Raw genomic sequence first — 26,494 nt, forward strand, 5'->3', positions numbered from 1 at the left:
TTTTTTTTTTTTTGGCCTATTATCAACCTTTTAGATTTCATATTTTTGAATAATTTTGCTCAATCCACAAACAGGACGCCTGAGCTGAGCCATTTGCATGTAATATGATGCTAGCGTTGCGATTTGAGTTGTGATTTGTGTCATTTGAGCACCCTTAGCTCTGTCATTATGCAGATTCTTAATGCATGTATAATTTGTGTAATCCATGTCTGGCTACATGAAGCACAACATGTATTCTAGCATTCCCCTCCGCTGTAAGGTCATACAGAGGTCCCGGGCAGCTCGTGAATATTTAAACTGTTTTTTTTGTCTAATGGCGGGGCTGTCAGGGTGCACTCTACTGTGAGGCGTTGACTGATGGACCAGGGAGTGGGAAATGGGAGTTGTTTTTGTTGTGAATGCTTCAGTGGTAATAGATATAGTGGAGGCTAGTGGTCAGATTGAATGTAGTCGATTGATGTTTTGCGGGAGTGAACATAAGCAAAATTACTGCAAGTCATGAAAGATAATAATGTATCAATAGTTTATAGTCAATTTGTGCATTTGTTCTATTATTCATTGGTGTATTTTTGTGTGCTTTTGCAGAAAATATGGAAACTGAGTCCAGGTGATAAGAAGGACGACATCTTCAAATGAACCAGGAAAATAGATGGTGAGAATTCAGTTTTAAAATTTCTTTTTATTTAATTTTAATAATAATGAAATTTTAATTGAAATTGAGATTCAGTCTTTTCTAAGCATCAATGATCAGCCAGTCCTCTGTCAGTAAAAGCATTTAGTTTTCAGACATGGTGGGAAAAAAATTTGAATATTTTATGTGTTAAAAATTTGAAAAATTTAACCTCTCCTCTACTTTTCTCTCTCCTCTTTTCACTTACCTTTATATAATTCACAGCAATTAGCTTATGAGTGTATTTTCCAAGGTTCAGAGACCAGAGCAAAGCTGCCATGGTAAAGCTAATGACAACTAGCATGCCAAAGTGCACTTCCAGATCATCAGAAAATAAAACACTTTATAATTAAATGCAGACAGCATGCAACGGACAGTTATGTGCTCTGGGGCAAAACAAATTTTGCTTAAAACATGCACAGAGCTTTAAATAGACATTTAAATTGTGTTTGTGACAAGAGAAAAAAATATAATAATAATAAAATAGAAAATTGACATTTATTGCCAGGTCGTCAAGGTGTTCTCATTTGACTTACCTGGTAAATTATTGAATAAATAAATCAATATGAGAAAAAATATGATTGATTTTTTTTTGCATTATTGCCTAGCCCTAATTTTCTTTTAAAGACAAAAAAATAATAAGAAAAAATAATTTCTTTTTCCATTTCAGAACATCTGCAATGCCACATGGAAAGGCTGCGAGGTGCACCCTGCTCCTGCTCCTCTCCACCCTCCTCTCCCCCTCCACCCTGGCTCGCTCTTACCCTCGATTCTCCCGAAATGACACCATCTTCCAGCACCTGGCCCTCCACCCGGACCCCTCTGTGGGCACCGTGTATGTGGGGGCCCGGGACCACCTCTTCCAGCTGGACGGGCTAGGCGGACTACGGCTGGAGCAGGAAGAGACCACTGGCCCTGTTAGCGATGGTAAAGACTGCTTCCCACCTATCACCGAGACTAACTGCCATAACGCCCGCTTAACCAGCAATTACAACAAATTGCTGCTTCTGGACCCGTACGCACAAGAACTGATCACATGTGGAAGTGTTCACCAGGGTACATGCCAAAAGAGAAGCCTTGCCTCCATCAAAAAAGTGATATTTTCCACTGAACGGCCGGTAGACACGCAACATGTAGCCGCTAATGATCAGAACGTGTCCACAGTGGGGTTGGTTGTCCGGCCTCATGTTGGGAGTGGGACTGTGATGTATGTGGGGCGGGGCTACACAGCCAATCACCCGCCCATCTCCACCCGCCACCTGTCCTTGGACCCGGTGTTCTCCTACGAAGAGACGGCGAAATTGGCGGTAGCGGGGCGGCTGGCAGAGTACGACCACCATTTTGTGACTGCGTTTACGCGGCGCAGCTACGTGTACTTCCTATTTTATCGGCGGGATTTAAAGGGGGAGACGTCGAGGGAGTACCGGACCTATGCCGCCAGAGTTTGTCTTGATGATACTTCCTACTACTCCTATGTGGAAGTGCCTTTGGTTTGTAATTTGTCGTCGTCACCTGCCTCCAATAAGAACTACAACCTCCTCCAAGCTGCACAGGTGAGAACGCATGTTAAATGAATCAATAAACTGTAAACTTTTCTGGTGGAGTGTCTCTTTGGAGATGTTATTCCTTTCTCCACAATGTTCCACAATATCCCTTTAACCTATCTGTCTCCATGGAGACAAAAAGACAGCCCCACTATGTCAAGTTACAGGTCACATCTATTGCCTTCTTATGTAACTTGACGTAGTGGGGCCATCTTTTTGTCTCCATGGAGATTTTTTTTTCATTATTATATTTTGATATAATCTTCACATAATTTTCCCTCCACTAGAAAAGTTACTTTACAGTTAAATCTGTGTTTCTCAAAATGTTGTACATAGCCTTCTGCTGATAGATAATTTAGTAGTGTATTATTTTGCAAGTCTGTCATTTTAAAGGAACTCACCTGGTTCAGTCTAGGTTAAATTCTGCCCTTGTCCTGGTGGTATTACTAAATTACTGCTCAGTTTGTGATGTAAAATGAATTGAAATGCTGTATAATGTAATAATAATAATTAATTTATATATACACTACCTGTCAAAAGTTTTAGAACACCCTAATTTTTCCAGTTATTTATTGCAATTCAAGTCGTGCAAGTCCAATAAATGCTTGAAATGGTACAAAGGTAAGTACTGAACAGCCAGAGGTTAAAAAAAGATAAAAGATGATAAAACACAAGTCCGAGCTCTGCCAAAACTACCTCAGGAAAAAAGAACAAGATGGTAAAGCTTGAAAACATGGAGTGTCCAGCAGCTTCTTCAGACTTAAAACCCATCGAGCTGGTTTAGGATGAACTGGACAGAAGAGTGAAAGCCAAGCGACCTACAAGTGCCACACATTTATGGGAACTTCTGCAACAGACTTGGGAAGAACTTTCTGAAGAATATTTGATTTCTATTGTAAAATGAGCCACGAGTATGTTCAGCTGTTATATCTGCCAATGGTGGACACTTTCATTAATCAAAAGTTTAGAATATGTTTTTGTCAACAGTAAACAGTAAAAAAATTTAAAAAGTGTGGTGTTCTAAAACTCCTGACCAGTTGTGTACTTTTTATGTTGTTCAGTTAATTGCCCTTATATAAAGTGACCCATGAGATATTATGCCAACCTATCCCTGTGTACTTGCCCAGGTGGGTCGTGGGACGGGCAGGCAGGGTGAGCACTTGTTGGGGGTGTTCTCCTCTCGTCTGAGCGCCTCCTCCTCCAGCTCCTCGGACCCTTCTGCTCTGTGCGTGTACCCTCTGGATGAGCTGGACCGCCACATCGACACCACACGAGACCTGTGCTACACCCAGGACGGGCGCGTGGCCGGGGAGCAGACCCCGATGGCCTACATTGAGTACGAGGTCAAGTCCAGCTGTGCCAACCTGCCCGTGGTGAGACAATAGTGTATACAATAACATAATTTCAACCTGGAAAGAGTCAGACAGACACAAAATGAAAATATTAGTGTGCTCTATTGCAGGGGTCTCCAACATTTTTCTTCTGGCGAGCTACCTTTACAGAAAGAAAATTCCAAAGAGCTACTACGTTTAGTGGTCACAAGAAATTGAGCATAGGAAAGCCTTAAATGGGGAACAGTTACATACCTATCAAAGATAAACCTTTATCTATGTATTACTGCACAATGTTAGGCTTCAGAATTATACATTTACACTGGCAAATCTGAGTCATTTAGCACAATATGTATAATTCAGTCCGTTGGCGAGCTACTGGTATCTCCCGAGCTACAGGTTGGAGACTCCTGCTTTATTGAATGAGTTATCTTTGGCGCACGATGTAGGGCGTGGCAGATTAAATTACTTTTAGGAGTCTTCTCTCCAGGACCTGGGCACTGGAGGTAGAAGAGGCTGAGGAGAGAGAAGGGGATGATGAGAGGATGAGGAGAGTGAAGGGGACGATGTGATAAGGAGCCTGGGAAGGAGGTGGGGCACTGTACAAACAGAAGTGGCCGTGTAACTGCAGTGGAGGTTTAAATTGTTCAGACTGGGCGCTGATTGGATGAAGAGGAGGTGCGACGAGCAGCGGGGAGGAGTAATAGAAGTTGGATGATGAAAAAGCGGTGAAGTAGACGAGAGTGAGGTTACTCTTTACGCCAACATGTGCAAAATGACTATGCTACTATATATTTGCAGTTTATGTCATGTTTTTTTCATGTAATTTAGTGAAAACAGTTTGTTATCTAATTATAGATTGTTTTAATCTCTGCAAAACATGAAGTGTGTCATTAGTATGCTAGTTGTTGTTAGCTTTCCAGTGACAGTAAACCCCGGTTTGGCCTCATTGTGGTGCTGGTAAATAATTAGGATACTAGGATCAGATTAGGCAAGTGAGCAACAAATTAGGAACCAGTAAAAGCAGATAGAGCATGTTTTTCACGTTGTATAGGACAGTAAAAATCAAGTACTGCACCTTTGAGACTCTGTGTTGTAGTAGTAGTCAAAGTGGGAATAAGAAGATGAACAATCTTTGTAAATAGGCCACACAAATACCTTTTGAGTAAAGTTTGCGATTAACACGATTAGGCTGGCATGTATTGGACTAGTCTCTCCTTCCTTTTTGTGATTGCCCCAAAGCTTGGGAATCCTCTTATGATTCACCATAAGAGGATTGGGCCATAGATTAAAGCAGGCCCAAACGGAGCCAGCCAACTCCCTTCTTTTGGTTTTTGCACAACAACCTCCCCAAATCCTGCTCTCCAGTAAGCTCAAAGTTTTAAGGTAATTGGCCCTGAAGGACGAAGCAGAAGTCAAAAGTGTGGATATCTCTGCCATTATATTTTCCAAAATCTTGATTATGAATGCTGGTTTCAGCTTTTTTATGACTTAGCCTCACGAAGAACAGCTAGACACAGAAGTTTAATGACATACTGTGGACCATTTCAGGCAAAGCAATAACATTTAAATGGCGACTAGCAGTTGGTGGACCCCTTAGAAAACGTACATTGTGCGAACTTAAATCTATGTTTCTCAAAATTACGTGGATGGGCTTCTGCTGATATTGGTAGTGTACTTCAAATTAACTCATCTGGTTTAGTCTGGGTTCAGTTCTGATGGTACCACGGAATTACTACTAAAGCCAAATAAATATTGAAGTGGTACTTAGTATGCCAAAACCAGATGTAGATTTAATATGAACTGAAATATTGTTTAACTTATAACTCATATCCTACTTCGTAAGTCGCTTTTATTTGCCATTACATGGGATGATACAGTATATATAAAGCCGGGCGTACACTGTGCAATTTTTGACCCTTTTTGAGACGATTTTTCACTCGTGCAACTGTTTTTTGGATCGGCCGGGTTTTGGCTTAATCGTGTGTCATGCTTTGTGACGTCAACATGGGTTAATAGAACCGATTAATACCTCATGGCCAGCTCCTGAGATATCAAACCTGTTTGAAATCCAGTAGCCTCTCGTGGGGTTTTCGCTCTGTTGAAGTAGTTCGTAGAGTGTGAGAACATGAATCGTGAGCTGTGAACTTTTAAACTCTGCGATTTGGTCGTACAGTTTCAGCTGGGGCTGAGTGAAATGATCGAAAATATCACACAGTGTATGTCCAGCATAAGATGAAGCAGAAGTCAAATTGTCAATATCTGTCATTTTAAATCTCCTTTTTTATTTTCCAAAATCTTAATTATGAATACTTGTTTCAGCCTTTTTATTACTTGCCATGGTTCTCATTTCGTGTCCTTATTTGTCTGTGCACGTCAAAAGAAACGCAAGTCTTTCTAGTCAGCTTTCGTAACTGGATTGCTAATCTCTACTAAGCAAAAAGTAAAAGGTAGCTGGTGACTGGAAAACTACTGTGTCATGAGATCACAAGTTGGAACAGAGCATATTAAATTTGAGAGGTGTGGACAGACTAATAACGCAAGATTACTCAAACATGTGTGAATGAAACAAAACACAACTCCAGGTAAGTTTTTGATAAAGTAACAACATTATAAAGCAGCTAAAAACTCACAAGAGTCGATTTTGTGTAATATATCACCTTTAATATGAATTGAAATACTGTATAATATGTATATTTTAGAAGCGAATGATAAACTCATACTCTACTTGAAGGCTTGTTTCAACCTTTTGTATTATTTACCGTAGTCCTGTGTGTCCTCATTTGGCTGTGAATTTCAAAAGAACCCATGTCTTTCTAGTCGGCTCTCATTATAAAAGTCCACAGCTGATTTGGGGTTAGTTCATATTGATCCATAATGATCCCATTAAACTTCTGAGGCCGCGCACAGTGCAGAGGTACACGAGAGTCCCACCGGAGATCTGCATGTCGGGGCTTAGGGCTTTTAAACAAGCCTCTCTGTACTCATCCCAGTGACCCAGAGATCACTCACTATTTATTCTGCATAAAGTGGCAGATGAAAAGCCTTGTTAGTGGCTTGTAGATCTTGATCCGTGTTGTTTCTCTGACCGCTAAATTTCCTATGGCAGCCTACTTAAAAATGCATTAAGCGAGCTCGCAGCGTATACATCTGAATGGTTTACTGTGCAGGGCTAATGCATAGAGCAGTATCTATAAAAAAGCAGTTTATGGTGTAATATTGGATTGTTATCAAGTACTTGAAGAGCCATTTTGTGTGGTGATAAAACTTTTACATTTAGAGTTAAAATGCATCATTAGAGTACATTGGTCTTATAATATAATACAGCAATTATAATAACATTTAATCTGAACTTGTGTTGTTACTTCTACTAATATATGAGTTTGTAGAAACATACATGCCACATAATTTACTTATTAATTCCTATAACGGGCCTATATTACTGTACATTTCGGACTATAAAGCGCACTTAAAATCCTTTAAGTTTTTCAAAAACTTAAAGTCTGCAGTGCACCTTATGTATTAATTCTGGTTGTGCTTACTGACCTCTAACCAATTTTACGTAGTACATGGCGCCCAAAAATCTGTCAAAATGTTTTAGTATGACTTTGGTAAGATACAGAGCTGCACCACTTGATGGATTGTTGGAGCATTATGGCTACCGTAGTCAGGAGCCTTGCAGAGTTGTGTCCTTTAGTTTCACAGAAGCTGATGGCATCAAGCTGTTTTTCAGAACTTATAGTTTATGCAAATTAAGTTTAGTTTCTGTAAAACATAAACAAATATGCGAAAAGCTGCATTAAACACATTGTTACACAATGTTAAAAATTAACAAATTTAAATTATCCACCCACATTCACATTCATAATACACATTCACCAAGACAGGGAGTCAACACCTGGTGAATTACACCACGATCTGCCAATGGATCGTGGAGTCCTGGACTAAGGGATCAGTCTCAATTGTCGTCCGTTTGTTTTGCTTAATGCGCCTTATAATCCGGTGCGCCTTATATATGAAAATAGATGAGAGAATTAAAGATTATTGATATTCTGCGTTATAATCCGGTGCGCTTTATAGTCCGAAAAATATGGTTATTTTCTCATCTAAATTATAATTTTGTTTCCTCATTTTAAACCTGGAGTTATGTTTTGTTTAATTCACTCTTGTTTGACACAAATCCTTCATATTTAGGTTGAGTTCTTTTCTCAAACAGAAAACACTCTGTTCCACTTTGTGATCTCATGTCATAATATGAGAAGGGCTCTACTGTGTTTTTAAACTCTATATACAGCTATACACCTTCACTAAAATGATTTAGATAATTTCAGCCCTGGAATTGCAGATCTTTACTCAACAAAAGGTAAAAGGTAGCTGTAAACTGTGACATCACAATGTGGGACAGGGCATTTTGAGCTTTGGAAAGTGTAAATGAGGCAAAACACAAACTCCAGGTATGTTTCTAAGGAGGTAACAGCATTATAACATGGCTTAAAGCTCAAAAGAGTGAATTTTGCAAAATATGTGACCGTTAAGATGCTTTATTTAATCCATGATCTGATTAGCTTTATATAATGTTTCCAAAACAAAATCTGGTAATACTCCATCATCACTAATCACATTTGACCAGCTGAATTTATTCCAGTGAAATTTGAAATGCAAAACTTACATAATCTACCTATTATGTTTTATGTGTTATTTGTAAAGGAATGTTATTTTGGAAAGAGTGGAAATATAAAATGTTTCAGGGTTGTCCAAAACTTCATCACAGTCACTTTCAATATGATGCAATGGGCCACAGATGAAGGTTATTACAGTAAATCTTTGAAATATATAAATATACATTTACTCATACAAGTTTGGAACGTGAATTTGTTGTACGATTGTCAAATGTATAGAAAATCAAACACTAATACCTACTACTCATGTGTGCCTCTCTCATACACTGTATTTACTCATACATTAAAAAGCTTTAAATAAGAAATGTTGAAGGGCCTATGTTACATTATTTTCTGAACTATGATATTGTTTCCTCATCATAAACATACCTGGAGCTGTGTTTTATTTCATTCACACACATTTAACACACAAACCCTGCATATTTAGGCTGAGTTCTTCACTCAGACAGAAAACAGATGTCATGTGGTAATACGTGCGGAGTGCTCCACTGTGTTTTTAAACTCCATACACCTTCACCAGAATTATTTGAATATGTAGAGCCCTGAAATTGCAAATCTCTACTGAACAAAACATAAAAGGTAGCTGTTAATCTGAAAACTACCACTACAAGACATCACAAGATGGAACAGACCATTTTGAGCTTTGGAGATATAAACAGTGGAGGTGGGACCAAGTTGTTGTTTTGGAAGTCTCAAGTAAGTCTCAAGTCAAATACAGGCCAAGTTCAAGTTGAGTCTCGAGTCACTGGTCCGTAAGTCTAAGTCAAGTCCAAGTCGTCTGCTTTGAGCTTCAAGTCATTTCAAGTTTTTAAACCAAAGTGGGCCCTGACCAATACCTACTTTATAACTTCTGACCCTGCTCCAATTCAGTTTGAGACCCCTGGACTAGAGGGAAACTTTCTCCCTAAATTCTGAATATTATTACATGCATGTGCAATTATGTCTGTACATACTAAACACACTCAACCCTTTAGCGTTCATCATCAATGATGTCTAATACTAATACAAAAGCTGAACTCCAAAGTCACAGAAAAGTCTGATGAAAAAGACTTGGAGTTGCAAGAGCTTACTGCTACTCTCCAGAAGAAGGAAAAGCAACTACAAGACCTAGAGAACACACACAAGGAGATCTGCTACCTGTATAATGCTAAAGTACAGAACATGTGCAACTAAGGCAAGAGTTTGCTAACTAAAAATGAGTCAGGGAAAAAAACAAACAAAAAAGACTTGGAGTTGAAAGAGCTCAAAGCTAACTTCCTGAAAAAAGAGAAAGAGCTGGAAAATGAGGTTAGTACGTACAAAGAAATAAGATATCACTATAACAAGTCAGTGGCAGACACAGTCAAGCTCAAACAAGAGCTGTTCAACACCAGGAAAATCAATGAGAAGTTGAAAGAAAAACTTAAAAAACCTACAGTGGAGATCAAACCAACAATGAAAATGAAAAACTGTCCAGGAGGGTGCTGGAGCTGACTTCTGAACTCTTTTCACCACAAGAGGAGCTGCATCTCCTGAAGCTTCATCGTGAACGTGAGAGACCACAGAGATCCAGCCGCCCAAAAGGAGCGGCCGTAGTGGAGCAGCACTGGAGGGGGCCCAGGTGTCAACACCGCTATAGCACCTCCAAACATTATACTTTATATGCATCAATTAAAATAATGACTAAACATATTTTAAATGTATCAGACTACACATTGCATTCAGGTTTACTCTATGTGAGGCTGCATGATAGTTTGGTGGTATATGAATTTTAAACTAAATTGTACTTATAAAGTCATAGTATATTTATATATGATTATTTATAGAGTATATAAGAGTAGTAAAAATGCAATTTTTCTTTTTTAAATGTCTTGACAAGACCTTAGAGTGATTCATTACGGTCAGTATAGACAGAATTCAGATTTAAAAGTGCTTCTCAAGTCTTCTCAAGTCACAGGTCTTAAGTCCAAGTCAAGTCCCAAGTCGAGTTCAAGTCACGACTTGCAAGTCCCACCTCTGGTAGACAGACTAATAATAAAGTGTTACTCAGATATGTGTGAATGAAACATAACATAACTCCAAGTATGTTTTTGATGAGGTAAAAGCATTCTAACCTTGCTCAAAGCTCCCAAGGGTGGATTTTGTGAAATATGGGACCTTTAATCTGTGTCAGGGAACATCGCATCATAGAGTACCTAAGCCTTGTCATATTTTCACCACCCTTTTCATTTCTTTTATTACTATGTCCCAGAACACCCTGACGGCGTACCCATGCGGCTCTGACCACACCCCCAGCCCCATGGCGAGCCGCTCTCCTGTGGAGGCGCGGGCGGCGTGGACCACCTCCGCCTCACGTCTCACTGCGGTGGCGGTCAGTGTCAGAGAAGGACACAGCATCGCCTTCCTGGGAGACGCCCGAGGAGCACTGCACAAGGTGACCAGTAATATCCTAATCTCCTAATGTGTTTCGATGAGAGGGCTGAGTGCACCAACAGAATGCAACTACAGATGGGATGTAGATGGGATGGGATGCAATTAGGTGGTTCCTGTTTTGAGAAGACGGGTAGAGTTATTTATTTAGTTAGTTAGTTTGCTAGTTAGTTAATTTGCCATTTGTAATTAAAAACCACACTGAAAAAAAAAAAAATGCAAAAAGCTCAAAGTGCACCATTAAACAACATTAAAACAATCAATAGACAATCATTACAGACGACTTACTGACACTTTGAAATAAACAAGATACAAAGATTAAGTGTCACTAAAGCATAACTTCAATTATGGTTTGGAATTACATGCTCCCTCTCTCTGTTATGATACATGGTACATAATACTTTCATAATACATATGTTCACATAGTAAATAAAATGCACATGGTTACCAGGAATACGCAAATTGCCACTTTTAATAGCTTTTGGTGACGCTTTATTATAGTTACATTTTTAATTGGCATTAATACACTTTATTAATGACGATTCACGCTTAGTCTCTACTTAATTAATATAACCCTAACCCCTTACTAAGTAGTTATTAAGACTGAATTATAAATTACGTTTTGTTCCAAGTAGTTATTATAAAATTGTACTATGATTTTTTACTATGGTATTTATTAGAGATGAAATGATATCCAAATCTCCCAGTACAATATTTTCACGATATACATCTCACGGTACGATATTTATTGTTCTTAATACTACTTACTTTTCCTCTTAAAATGCCTTGACAAGACTTAATCCAAAGAACTAAGACTTTAAAGTGTTTATAAGAGTTATTTCTTCATGTAGTCTGCGCTGAAATGCAGCAAAGGGTCATGGTCTATGAAGTTCCCTCTGTCTTTTTTGCTCTTATAACTCTTAATTTAAGCAAAGAGACTTGTAATTCTATATATTTTGATGGTCCACTATATTATTGTGAGATCTTTGACGATACGATATCACGATATTGTGGTTATTGTTACATCCCTAGTATTTATGTCAAGTTTTCTTTTCCAAATAAGTTAAGGTTAGAATGCTTCCATTTTGGTGCTGCTACAACTTTGTATTATGAAATATACCAACACTTATTTTTAAAAAAAATCTAAATATATTGTGCATTTTATCTTGTCTGAATATATATCAGTATTAAAAAAATAACAAAAAACATGGTCTACTTTTGGTTCAGTCACAATGCACAATCAAATGCAGTGTTGTGCTTTTGACTAGTCTCAGAGGTGTTGGCCATCCGGGAGGCTGCTCTGAATACTGTCCCAGGACTATGGTCCAAAGAGATTATGGATTATTGCGGCGTTTAATTTTTCTCCTAAATCAAATCTCACGTGCCTGACCCTCACATGCCACATAAAAGGATTTTTACACTACAGCTTTGAGGCTTTAGCAGGAGATTCTTTTCATTCCAGTCTTCACTGTGTTCCAAAATACACCAGCGAGGTTTTTATTTGATTTTTGAAAAGCACAGGAGGGATCATCTGGGCTGATCTTAGACTGGCTTTCAGATATGAAGAGTGCAACATAAGTATTCACTGTGGTGCATTCACACTTGCACATAGACTGCATCAAAACTAGGACTGAACTCAGACGAAACCTGGAATTAAACCTGGAACTATACTAGGGCTGGTCTAGGACTAAACCAGGGTTGGACTAGGACTAAACCAGGGCTGGACTAAAACAAAACCAGGGCTGGTCTAGGACTGAACCAGGGCTGAACTAGGACTAGACCAGGGCTGGACTAGGACTAAACCAGGACCAAATCAGACCAGCATCAGTACTAAATTGTTCTCAAACCAAGAAGAAATCATGACCTGTTTGAAAACACCTAAAGCATTATAATATCTATATATCTTCTTTCTTAAGGCTATTGTAAGCTTTATTAGCAAAACATTTGCTGAATTATACTAGTAATTAAATTCGAAGAAATACAAACACACAAGTGACTGTCTTATCATAGAAGTACTTGGCTTTTCATAAATTGTCTGACATCTGTTTTTGTCATTTGAAATCTTATAATAATGAAAAGTGCTACAACAGACTGTTCTCTAATGCCATTGTCATAGAAGTCAAAGTCTAAGATGGTGTTGACAAAAATTGTGTTTTTCACCAAAATTCACGTGTGTGGTTCTACACATCATCTCCTAAAGCACAAAAGATAATAGTCCTTTTAGCCTCTTCACATCCCATGCTGGGCTTTGACCCTCTGCTTGAGAACCTCTGTCCCTCCTTAGTATGAATTGGGAATAGTTGTGTTGTGCGGTGGATCAAAGCTGGACTCCATGGAGCTTTGTACAGTGAGCTGTTGTGGCAGGATTATTGTATCGCAGTGGGACACATTCCACTGCTTCCACTCACTCCTCAGGCTGTGAGTGTGAGACTGAGGGAGGGCCACTTTAGCCTTGTTTATAAAAATAGGTACAGCCCTTATGTACCCTCTGCCATAAGTACATTACAGGACACACTCACATTTCTGATTATTTTATATTGTTTATATTTCTTTGATATCTGTGGGCAGCTCAGATAGTATAGTGTGAAATGGGGGTTAAGAACGGTTAGAGACAATGCTATGGACAGAGGCTGTTTGCTGATATGATTCCTTTTAGTTCAGGGCTAGTTTTAGTTGGCAATCCTTCAAGATTTTTGTGCACTTTCAGTCTTCCTCAGTATACTGGCTACAACCTTTATTTAAAGATGCACTGTGTAATTTTTGTGGTGGAGTGTCACCTGCTTCTCTCCATGGAGATCTCTCATGGAATGGCAGTACACTTATTTATGTCTACAAAGACCACAGGTGATGCCAAAGGGCCAAGTTATATGTCCAATCTGGGGAGAGACGAGTTCACTCACAGTATGAATGCATGTTTTTAGGTCAATAAAAAGCCATGTTATTGATTAAATGCAAGATGGATAGATTAATTGCCATACCAAGATATTCCAGGCAAAGCAATAACATCTTTACGGAGACAAGCAGGTGACAAATCCTCCACCAGAAACGTTGCACAGTACATCTTTAAAATCTGAAAATCAATGGCCATTAATTAGGGGTGTAACGATATCCAAGTCTCACGATACGATATAGTCACAATATGAACCTCATGGTACGATATTTATTGCGATATTGTGGGAAAGCTCACAATATGGTGGGGAGGCTAACAATATCCAAATCTCTCGGTACGATATTTTCACAATATACATACGATATTTATTGCAAGTTTTTGTGGAGGCTAAACAGCTAAAACTGTTAATATGGTACTTTTTCATTTTCTTAAAATGCCTTCACAAGACTTAATCCAAAGAACTAAGACTTAAAAGTGCTTAGAACTGTTATTTCTTCTTGTAGTCTACACTGAAATGGAGCAAAGGATCATGGTCTATGTAGTTCCCTCTGTCTTTTTTTTAGCTATTGCTGCACCATAACTCTTAATTTAAGCAAAGAAACTTGTAATTCAATATATTGTGATGGTCCATGATATTCTTGTAAGAACTTTGACAATACGATATCATGATATTTTGGTCATTGTTACATCCCTACCATTAATAGTTTAAATTATTACTTTTAGCATTATCAGGTGGTCATCAAAAACATGCTTTTCTGTACTGCAATTGTTTCCGTTCATAATTACATTTACATTAACATTAACATTATTTAAACTGCATTAGCTCTACAGTAAAAGTTGAATGAAATATGCACTATAAGGCTTATTCAATATTCAAATCCTTACTGTAAACAATCCACTAATTGTTTTGTTCAGTCTCCATACATTACCGGGCTATTTCCCCCACTTATTACCCATTAAGAGCATTCTGTTAATGGCTAGGGGTAGGGATTCTCCGCTCTATTGCAGGAGCAGCCGAGGCTAATCTTGTTAACTGGACGTAACACGAGCCTGGGAACCACTCAGGCCAGAGGTGTCTTCCTGGCGGCCATATTAGATTTAACAGTGCAGTAATCACATTCATAACCACTTCTCTCGCAATCCTGCACGAAACCTGATTGGATTTAAGTTGGCAGAGAAGAAGGATTTTCACTTTTATTTCATTTTTTCCAGTACTTAGTTTCATTTGAATGTAAGAAATCTCACTGTTGGATATAAAACTGTTGCTATTGATTTTATTCTAGGCAAATCACTATCTTTCATTGCATTTTTACATTTTTTTCTGCTGTAACTTTTTAGGTGTATCTGGGACAGCATGGCGAAGTGAAGGTCTACGCGAAAACTGTGATCCAAGATAATTCTCCCATCAACAGTGATCTTCTTTTGGATCACAGTGGAGGACACATCTACATCATGACTCAAAATGCTGTAAGTATGAAATAAATAGATAAATAAATAAATAAATAATACAGTAAAAATGCTATAAAATGATAGTTTGCCTGCCTTGATTCACTGGTTTATCACCGTTTCTTTTATGGATGAGTCTGTTTGATACTGGCAACATCTCACCAGGGTTCCAGTTCCAAATTTTCTGCCCCTAGTTAATCAAAACTTGGTCTGTTAGAGATATATATATATATATAACATTTAATTACATTGAAGATTTGAAGGATAAAGGCTGCAATAAGATCTGGTTAAAAAATATCAAAAACTGGAGTCTAATCTTAGAAATTAGGGTACAAAGGTACTTTTCTGTCCACCATTGCATTTAAGAATTGCTGATGAATAGGCTCTCAGTTCACTGTGTCTCAAAGCTCACAGTCACTTTTATTGAAATCACAAAATATAAAATAAACAGTTAAAATTCAAATTAATTAAAATAAAGATGAGCCAGTTATGTTTATATATAGAACACTTATTTTTCAGGTTGTAGTGTTGTTTTAATATTTATTATGCCTCACAGAGACACAAACATTTGCCTGTATAGAAGCAGAAATGTCCCCTGGTGAAGAATTCGTTTTATTTGTGTACCTTTTACCATGTTATCCACTCACAACTCGCGGTCCAATGCCTTATCTTTAAATATTTATAGATTTTTAGCATGACTCAGCAAAAAACCCATAGATACAAAATTGGACAGGAAGTCGTGACGCATAGAGTGTGGTTGGTCGGCGCTGTTGTAGGGATGGGTATCATTAAGAAGTTTTCGATACGATATATACCTCGATACATAGGCCACAATACGATATGGTTTTCAATGCAGTTTCGATTCAATATGATTTGATACGATATATTTCGATTTGATACAGTTCACTGAAAACCAAAGGCTAAAAAATCATGGCTGTGATACTAAGTCCACTAAGGCTACGTTCAGACTGCAGGGCTTAATGCTCAATTCCGATTTTTTTGTGAAATCCGATGTTTTTGCGAGGTCGTTCACATTTCCAATTGAATGCGACTTGTCTGTGACTCCAGTGTGAACGGTAAACGGCCCAAAAGTGTCCCGCATGCGCACTGGAGGACACCATGACGTCAACCCCATGCGTCAACCGCAGCGAGCGTGCTCTGTGTTTACGGAAGTTGTCCAAATATGGTCGCGAGCATTGAGCACCTGGCGATTTTACAGTTCCGGTTTCCGCCTGCTTCAGCGCAGAATAGTGACGTTTGTCGCTTGTTAATGACGTGTAGGTCGGATGGATGCGTTTTGGCCGTTCAGACTGAAGTCGCATGTCAAAAGATCGGATATGTATCGGATTCAGGACCACATATCCAAGTGGCCTGGGTCGCATTTGAAAAATTCGGATCTGTGCCGTTCAGTCTGTGGATGGTTAAGATGAAAAACACCCATTTTACTCAAAACCGTGAAAATGTCAACACAATTGTAGCTCTTACATAAAATAATTTAGTAAAATATACCAAAAAAATACTCTTGACAATATATCGATACAGCAGCCAACGATATTGATACTGTATCATTAAATTAAATGATACAATACATCGATGTTTCAATATTTTTGCTCACCCCTATTATGCACAGACCCTATTTTCATATTGTAATTTTAAAAAGTTTAAAAGTGCCCACAAAAATTGAACTGTTCACTTGTTCCTTGGTGAAATCACAGAAATTGCACCCCTGTATTAGTGAATGACACACTTAATAAAAAAATCTCCTGAATGTCTATGATAATATTTTACTCAATTCACACAGACAATTAATAGTGATGTAAAAATAACCGAAACATCGTGATATCGTATTGTTTAAAGTCATCACAGTATATCAAATTATACATTTCTTTGTTTAAATTCTTTGTTAGGACAGCTAAAAAACAGAGAACTGCATAGACCATGATCCTTTGCTATGTTTCAGTCCAATCGACAGTCTGAAATAATTGTTATTGACCACTATTAAGTCTAAATTATTTGGATTATGACAAGAGAAAAGTAGCATATTCCCAAAATATCCACAAAATATTGCAGTAAATATTGTACCATGAGATGTGTATTGTGAAAATATTCATCCCTAATGATTAATGACGATCATTTACTCTCGTTTACTTCTTTAACTGATCAGCTCACAACCTTTAACTTCCTGGTCTTTCTCTAACAATACAAAACAGCACAGATCAATACGAGTCCTTAAAGACCCATTTGAATGCGTGTTACCTACTGCTCCCTGAACAGATGCCTGAACAACCATAGCCTTTTCGAGGTATCGCCCCATTCACTCTGTCTCCAGATGTCTCCATAGAACAACATGAACATCACCCATCACTCAACCTTCAACAATTTATCATTTGTCAGACGTTTTCAGCTTTTGATACTTCCTCAAGCTGCGTCTCGCACCAGATACGGGCAGAGAATTCATAAAAGGAACAGAGAGGCCAGCTGTCTGTAAGGGTCAGAGGTCACGACCCATGCTGCGCCCGCTACAACAGTGAGCATGAGGGAGCAGGTCAGTCGCAACAATGGGTCTGATTGGAAAAAGTGGCCTGCATTGTCGCGGCACACTCCCTACAGCGGCTCTGTGTGGACAGGGTAGTGCTGATAAATGATTATGGGGAATTATGGGAATTTGAGTCCATAGTCTGAATGGTGTTGACAGCTTATGCCCCATGTTCAACTCTAGCTTTGAGTTTGACTAATGATCCTCATCTAAACCCATGTAATGCTTCTATATACATACTCACTATAGCAGCTATATTTGGAGTGGTCTAGATGGGCAGCTGCTATGAGTAAGAGCTTGTTGTGAATGCCTAACAGATGAGTCGGTCAGGATTTTGCTGACTACATTTTCTCTTGTGGCCTACAGCCCTAGTTTATTATTAATGACACATAACATTTCAAACCAAAAAGGAATGAGTATTTGAGTTCTGTTTAAAGGTTCCATATTAGGCAAAACTGACTCTTGTGAGCTTTAAGCCATGTGAAAATGTTGTTACCTCATCAAAAACAAATCTAGGGCTGTGTTTTGTTTCATTTACTCATGTTTAAGTCATATTTTATTATTAGTTTGTCTACAGCTCCAAAGCTCAAAATGCTCTGTTCCATCTTTTACCTTCAGTTCAGTAGAGACTAATCTTCAAGGATGAAATTTCCAAATGATTCTAACAAAGTAGAGCACTTCCTGTCATAGTTTTAAGGTGAGCCAACTGTTTAAAAATTACTTCGGGAGTTTTTAGTTAATTAAAGTTTGGGCATGTTCATAAACAGGCCTCATTTACAATTAACAACAAACAAGGCAGTTATTTTTCTTATATTGATCCTCAAATTTTTCACAAAGACATAATCTGGAAAAATTGGATTAGTGTTGACAAAATTTTATCACAACATTTAATATTTTTTGAGTATCCTGACAATGATATACAATGTCAATCCAACAGAAATAAACCGGACTATATATTGGAATTAGACATTTTTGTGATTGTCTCATAAACACTGGTCAAAAATGAATGAAAGATTAATTATAGGCAGTAAGTGACATTTATACTCCACAAATTGAATGAGATGAAATTATTCAAATATAAATAATTTGTGCTACCATAGTCTTAACAAAATCTATGGGACCCACTGACATGTCTTGATATATTAGTTGTGAACTTACTGTACCATTAATCACATAGGGGCAGACATGTGCTTTATTTTGGAAGTTTACTTGTTACCTCCGCCAAGGAGGTTATGTTTTTGCCGGCGTTTGTCTGTTTGTTTGTTTGTTTGTTCGTCTGTTAGCAACATAACTCAAAACGTTATGGACCGATTTTGATGAAAGTTTCAGGATTTGTTGGAAATGTGAAAAGGAAGAATTGATTTCATTTTGGGGGTGATCCGGAAGAAATCCTGGATTCTGGATCACTTTGAAATTTTAGTTAACATTGTGGTAAATGGGGCCAAAAATTTTGTTTCTCAATATCTCAGTTAATTATTGACCAAACCCCATGAAATTTGACTCAGGGATGGACAATGGGATCCTCTTTCATATTCCAAAGGCTGATCCGGATCTGATCCAGAAGACTGATTTTATCGCAATTTATATAAAAAAATGGGGGTAGTCCTTGGCGGAGGTCTGCGCTCTCTGAGTGCTTTTCTAGTTTTGTTTTGTTTTAATCAGCTCCCTGTGCAGCAGTCTTACTACAAACTTTTTCACATTTCAATAATTTGCTCACCTCCAAGTTGAATTTGAATCCTAATGTGTATGTATGTATGCGTTGTATTCAGGTCGAGAAGCGCCCAGTGGCTGAATGCGGAGAGCACACAGACTGTCAGTCTTGTCTGTCGACCAGAGACCCGTACTGCGGCTGGTGTGTGCTGGAGGGCCGGTGAGTCACGGATGCCCCTTGCCCCTCCCAACTTCACCCCCTCAGCCTCAGGTTCATATTACCTGTCCAGGCAGAACCACATGGTGAAAAAAACTTTACAAAGATGAGTGGATCTGGAGCTGTGTCCTGTCCCCTCATTTCAGAGGGCGTGATTTACAGGCAAATTAACCAATCAGAGAGACACATGCTCAGTTCGCTTCTAAAACAATCATGGCTGCTTACACATGAAAAAGGAGAAAAATCTACATAATTGAAGCACCAAACTATTACTTATGTCAGAGGAGATGTCTTCCACATTTGAGGGACAATCATTTAAAATTTGGACAGAGGTTTTTCATTCTCTATGGTCCGATCCCAGTCCCTTCTGGATTCAAACGGATGTAGAAGGAAGTGGCAGGTCAGGCAGAGATTCATACATGTGTAACAATGTGTGTGGTGTGCTCAGGTGTGGCCAGCGCTGGGAGTGTGGACGTGGATCTGTGCACGGTCACTGGCTCTGGAGCTTCAACCAAACCCAACAGTGTCTCAGTATTCAGCAGCTCAGCCTCTACAACATCAGCCGAGGAGAGAAGACTGAGGTGAGTGGTGGAGGAGATGATACCAAATTTTTTTTTATTTTTAAGATATAATCAAGTTCAGTATGTAGGATTATCCAAATTGTCTTTCATTTATATGGCCCAGATTTAGCTGTTTTCTGATCTATGTTATAATGTTTCCTCATCTGAAACATACCTGGAGTAGTGTTTTGTTTCATTCACACATGTTCATCGCACAAGCCCTTCATTTAGGCTGAGTTCTCCCAAATTCTCCGTTCCACCTTGTGATGTTAGGTGGTAATACAGGAAGTGCTCCATACACCTTCACTACATTCATTTGGATATTTTTTGAAACTAAAGGTAAAAGGTAAAGGTTGAAAATTACCACTACATGACAGCACAAGGTTAAACAGAGCATTTTGAGCTTTGGAAATAGACAGACTAATGATAAACGGTTATGCAAATGTATGAATGAAACAAAACACAACTCTTGGTTTATTTTTGAAGAGGCAACAACATTTTAACATTACCTTTTCTGTAACTTGTCCATAGAGATGCTAGTGCCTAGAATCTTCCACGGTGAGGCATTTAAATGATCAATCTCCATGGAGACTCCCAGGCCAAATTACATGTCAGATCTGTGGAGAAATGACCCCACTCATAGAAAGACCAATGAAATTTTGACCAATGAAACACCTATAAATGAATAAATGCTTGATATTTAGGGTTAATGCCATACTGTGGCTACATCTCCATGGAGACAAGCAGGAGAGTCACAGCAATTTCCTTGTACTTTTAACATCACTTAATGCAAGTTCTATTAACCCTTGAAGTGTTAATGCAATGTGAATAGACTGAAACCTTTGCTCTAAATTTCTCTTCTTTTATACTATGATACGACTGGATATATTATACTACTTCACTACAGCATGACATCAGTTGATAGCCATCTTAACTGGTCTGGTCTCTGTAACGTTTTTTTTGTTTCCCCTGGGCAGAATAAACAGTATCGAGGCAGTAACATTATCTAGATATAATTGAATTCACATACAACTAACCAGAGATCGGATTAAGATCGTCTGAAAATATATTAGGCAATTGGAAAGGGCTGCTGAGCGACTGCAGACACAATCAAGTTCTGGGCTGTCGGTCGCTATGTTTTTTTATAGTTTTATCCATTTGTACTGATACAACATGATCCTAGACTGAATTGAAGGTGCACTGTGTAACGTTTCTCCTTCTCTCCATAGAGATATTGTTGCTTTGTCTGGAATATCCCGGTGTGGCATTAAACGTATCCATCTTGCGTGTAATAACATGGATTTTTCTTGACTTAAAAACTTGCATTGTTGTGAGTGGGCTCGCCTCACTACAGATCAGACTTGTAACTTGGTCCGATAGCGTCACCTGCTGTCTCCCTACAGATAAATAAGTGTAAAGCAATACTGTGGAACATTCAAGGCAACATGTCGATGGAGAGAAGCTGATGGTGGATTGTGTACCAGAAAAGTTACATCTTAAAATATGCAGCGTTATTCCCTTTTTCCTTAGATTACAGTGTCAGTTGAAGGCCTCCCCAGTCTCACCAAGGAAGAAGCGTATTCCTGCTTTTTCCATAACTCTGAATCTCCGGCTGTCCTCACCAACAGTGGAGTGGTGTGTCCTACTCCGGACGGGGACAAGTTACCTCCTATCCGGCACGGAGATGGTACACAAAAGTCAACCTGAATGTCATAAATCACATGTAAATGTTCTGAAAATAACTGACAGCTTGTGTGTTTGTATGCAGACTATGTGATGGTCACCCTCTCCCTGCGCTTTCTAAATGTGACTGTGGCAGAGACAGAGTTCACCTTCTATAACTGCAGTCTGGTTCAGCAGCTATCAAGACGCAGGCCGTGAGTACATAGACATACACACACACACACACACACACACACAGAGGCCTACAGGAGAATTTTCCTGATTTAGACTGCGATTTGCTTCTCCTCATGTTCGGGGAGGTGTGTGTCTTTGTGTGTGATGAAGCCACTGCACAAGAGACAAACTCAGGAAATGGTGAAATGAGAAGACTTTGCTGTACATTTAAACTGCAGCATCTCATCCATATTATCCATAGTCCACTGTACAGTCAAGATCCAGTTTGAAGCATTCTTTAAGAGCTAAAAGGCAAGAGTAGTTCCTCACGTGTGTCTGTTTACATTTACACAACGCACGGATCAGGGTGAAGCTGCAGTTTAGCGATGGTGACTCTACTTCCTGTGCACTTTATCAGCAGCCTTCTGTGCATTAAAAATCATGTATCTGAAGTATTGCACCACATTTCATACATAATAATAACACAGTTTTGAACGGCATTTAAACTAGAAGTGCAATGCTCTGATCTTGTGAACATATAAAGAGTCTCAAAGCAAGCGGTTTTTACTCTGGACAGGAAGCAACTTGTGTTAGCTTGTGGTTCGCAGTTTTTGTCGCACATTTAAAAATGTTTAAGGCTGAGAAATCCTGTAGTGTTCCTGTAAGAAGAAATAAATTTACACCTTTGGGGTAAGTCATTTCAAAACTGAAACATTCAGGCCAGAAAATTAAGGCAAAAATAGATAAAATAAAATAAAATCATGTTTTTTTTCTCATTTTGGTTGTGTTTATTGCACTGAATAAGATATAACAACATGCACCTTTACTGTGAATGGGCTTGCATCTCTACAGACCTGACTCTTGTTGGACTGGAAGAGGGCCTCCACCTGCTTGTTTCCATGGAAATGTTGTTCCTCTGGCTATAATCTTCCACATTATAGCATAAAACATATCTGTGTCCAATGTTCCAAAAGTATGGTTTTAACTTTGTGTTTCCCTGGAATCAAGCAGGTGATGTTCCGCCTCGAGAAGGTTACGTATTGTACCTTTGAGTTAAAATATCATAGAAATAGAAATTTATTTTTGGAATGTGGAAAAATCAATGTGAATAACTTTTGGTACTAGAGAAAAAGAAAAAGCTCTTACAAGATTTTATTTTTGTTTTAATGCCAAAATTGCTGTATCAATATATAACAGAATAAAGTAATTACAACTACGCTGTATTTAGCTACTTTCTCTTTAATGTAAAGTTTAAGTATTAGGACGATAGCAGGACACCATTAGATTTACCTGGCCAGCCAGAGCCACACGCTTTGACAAAGTTTTACAAAGACGAGTGGATCTGGAGCTGTATAGTGTATAGTGTGTAGTGTATAGTGTAACACATGCTCCGTTCATGTCAAAAATAAACATGATAAAAGAAGTTCTGAATGTTACAGGAATTTTCAAGAGGGGATGTGTTCTGCATTTGAGAGACACATGCTACAAATTAGTGGTTGTGGTTGGATCATCAAAAATTTCGACAGAGTTTTTTTCACACTATGTTGTTATGTTCACTATGGTCTGGCTCCAGTCCCTTCTGGATTCAAACTGAATGTAGAAGAGACTGGCCCGTCAGGCACCCATCAGGCACAAACCTATGGGCTTAACACTGTATGTCTGGCACTCTTAATATTTCACCCATTAATATTTGATACTTCCTGCCTCCGCTGACATACAGATGCCCCCTCTCATCTGGTCGCTGTGTTTGTGCAGGTGCCAGGGGTGTGTGAGCAGTCGCTGGGGCTGTAACTGGTGCATCCAACAGCACCTCTGCACCCACCAGACCTCCTGTGGACAGGGCATCATGATCTACAACCAACACGTGAGTTACAATACAAGTTTACTTATGTGTAAATGAGTGGTCTGTCCAACTGGTGTTCTGGGGTTTGTTAGGTAGATTGTAGGTGGTACTTGTGTTAGAGGTCTTATATTATGACTAAAAGCTCACAAGAGTCAGTTTTGCTTGTTGGAATGTCGTTATCATCAAAACATATCTAGAGTTGTTGTTCATTGTTCATTCATTGTTCATTCATGTTTGAGTAATCTTGTGTGTAATATTGTGTTGTCTACATCTCCAGAGCTCAAAATGTTCCGTTTCACTTTGTGTGAATTCACAAAGCAGTAGTTTCCAAGTTAACAGCCACCTTTTAGCTTTTGTTCAGTAGAGATTGGCGATTCTGGGACTGAAATTATCCAAATGATTCTAATGAATGTGTATGGAGTTTAAAAACACACTTGAGCACTCCCCATATTACCACATCTGAAGGTGGAACAGAGTCTTTTCTTTTTTTTTCTTCTTTCAAATAAGTTCTTGTTTTTATTACCCACATTTGGTAGAACTTAAATTTCACAAGCTCATTCAGTGAACATTTACATCTAGTCCAAAAGCAAACGTAGATGGATTAGGAAATACAAGACAAACTGAAGTCACCAATACAAAATGTCCATAATGTAAATTACAGAGGTGGGACCAAGTTGTTGTTTTGCAAGTCTCAAGTAAGTCTCAAGTCTTTGACCTCAAGTTTGAGTCAAGTCCCAAGTCAAAGATGAGTCTCGAGTCACTTCAAGTTAAGTCCAAGTCGTCTGCTTTGAGCTTCAAGTCATTTCAAGTCTTTAAACCAAAGAACCAAATATAGCTTAAATTTTTGCAATTTATAGTAAGTTTAAACTAAATTGTACATAAAAAAGTCATTACGGCCAGAATAGAAAGAATGAAGATTTAAGAGTGCTTAATAACAGTTAATTTGTCAACTAATCTAAGCATCAAGTTACTGGCCTCAAGTCCGTGTCAAGTCCCAAGTCATTGATTGACCTTCAAGTCCAAGTTGAATCCCAAGTCTTTGTCTATTTCATCAAGTCAAGTCTCAAGTCAAAAAAATAGTGACTCAAGTCTGACTCGAGTCCAAGTCACGACTTGCAAGTCCCCAACTCTGGTAAATGAGGTGTTCATTCGCAGTTTCTGGTTACTTATATGTTACAGAAATGTTTGAAGCAGATCCATGCAACACATTAAAGCACTCATTTTGTATTTTCTCCCTTTTAAAGTGTTTAAGATTCACAGCAGCGGTGTTTGTACAAATATGATAAACAGTTTCCACAAGTTTAAAAAGAAATATGGCATTTTCTGTTTTAGTGAAGAACTCAGGGTTTGTGTGTTAAACATGTTTGAATGAAACGAAACATGACTCTGAGTATGTCTGTAATGAGGAAACATTATGACATAGATTAGAAAATAGCGTAATATAGGTCCTATAAACATATTGGTACTGCATATATAAGCCTTCCTGACAAACCCCAGAATATCACCTTTTCCGTTTAGCTGAATGGTGCATGCTCCCTCTGTCAGACGCATGTTCGGTGATCCATTCTGTTTCTGTTTGATTATGTTGTTGTCATTCGTGTTTCTACCTTTTTGTTTTTTGTCTTCCCCTTCCTCTTTTTATTTCCTTCCATCCTCAAGTTCAATCCGCCCACACCAACCATGCCACCTCTTACCAGTACACCAACAACACTGCCTACGACTACTACAACTACCACAACTTCTACTACAACTACAACTACTACTGCTGCTACTACAGTTTTAATGACCACTACTACATCAACAGTACCGCCTCCAGTTACTACGCAAACAATGGAAGCTACAACCATTGTGACCACAGTTCCCATGACAACACAAAACTCCAACTTAACTTTTATCACCGCTAATGAAACCTTTACGACCCAAGAAACAATAACATTTACGGCTACTCTCGCAAATAAGGAGGAGGAAGGCCAAGAAACCACAGCTGCGCCATTTGAAACAGAGGAAACTGTGGTGAATGCAACCATTGGGACTACGTTACCCAGCAGCACTAGCGGTCACGAAGAATTAAAGTTGCTAGAAACTATGGGGTCTTCTTCATCTGGTATTAACCCCACTACATCTTCAGAAATAATCATTCTGCCAGATTTTACAACCATGGCGGATAGACAAGTAGAAGGTGTGGAGGTGTTGGAAGGGACAGAGGCCTGGGTAAAAGAGTGGGACAAGAGTGGAGAAGAGGAAGAGAAGGATGCGCTCATCTTTACAGTGTCAGAAGCTCCAATGGAAGAAGTTTATGAACCACCTCTTGACAGTGAAGCCATATCAGACATGCCAGTGGGTTACCATGCAGATTCTACTGATGAGACATACCTGCGGGTGAGTGGAGAAGACGTGTGTGCAAAAAAGATCACTAAAACAACATATTTAAAGGGACAGTCTGGAATTTCGGACATAGGACCTCATTTCCTAGTGAGCCAGAGTATTGGAGACATGTGGAGACACTTTTTTAAATATTCCCTCCAGTCCTTGTGTTTGCAGAGGTCGCTGGTGCTAGACTAGTGCATGTCAATGGCCTTACCCACTCCACAAAACACCCAAAGCAAATCTATGATTACACCAGACTGTCGATGTGAATGTCTGTGTAGAAAGAATAATTTTAGAAGTGAAACCAACCTTGCATTTGAAGGATTTATGTCTGAGCAGCAGCAGCGAGTTGTACTTCCTGATAGAAAGCTTGGCAGTGGTGGACTGATATCACTTAGCATCTATCTTACCAGCAAGTAAAATTCCACTGCTGCTGAGAAAATAGTCCCTCAACATGCGACGATTCATGCATTATAATAACATTAAAATAACATTATTCTATCAACACAGACATTC

The 26,494-nt window shown here is 38.7% G+C and overlaps 1 protein-coding gene across 2 annotated transcripts in view; it reads left to right on the forward strand.

The window, feature by feature from the left end:
- The window catches only part of LOC110158091 (plexin-B1-like), a 108,278-nt gene that overhangs the window by 54,205 nt on the left and 27,579 nt on the right, over window positions 1-26,494 (forward strand). For both annotated transcript variants that reach the window (XM_055165735.1, XM_055165736.1), the window contains 11 exons: window positions 586-652; window positions 1,341-2,223; window positions 3,342-3,587; window positions 10,455-10,637; window positions 14,862-14,990; window positions 19,275-19,375; window positions 19,821-19,953; window positions 21,463-21,619; window positions 21,701-21,809; window positions 23,524-23,632; window positions 25,271-25,990. In XM_055165735.1, the coding sequence (XP_055021710.1) occupies window positions 1,351-2,223; window positions 3,342-3,587; window positions 10,455-10,637; window positions 14,862-14,990; window positions 19,275-19,375; window positions 19,821-19,953; window positions 21,463-21,619; window positions 21,701-21,809; window positions 23,524-23,632; window positions 25,271-25,990 (2,760 nt within the window). In that variant the 5' untranslated portion in view covers window positions 586-652; window positions 1,341-1,350. The remainder of the gene's footprint in view (window positions 1-585; window positions 653-1,340; window positions 2,224-3,341; window positions 3,588-10,454; window positions 10,638-14,861; window positions 14,991-19,274; window positions 19,376-19,820; window positions 19,954-21,462; window positions 21,620-21,700; window positions 21,810-23,523; window positions 23,633-25,270; window positions 25,991-26,494) is intronic.

The sequence above is a fragment of the Boleophthalmus pectinirostris genome, unplaced genomic scaffold (genome assembly GCF_026225935.1).
Source record: "Boleophthalmus pectinirostris isolate CB_2022bp ecotype Guang Dong unplaced genomic scaffold, ASM2622593v1 HiC_scaffold_8, whole genome shotgun sequence".
NCBI classification, from domain to species: Eukaryota; Metazoa; Chordata; class Actinopteri; order Gobiiformes; family Gobiidae; genus Boleophthalmus; species Boleophthalmus pectinirostris.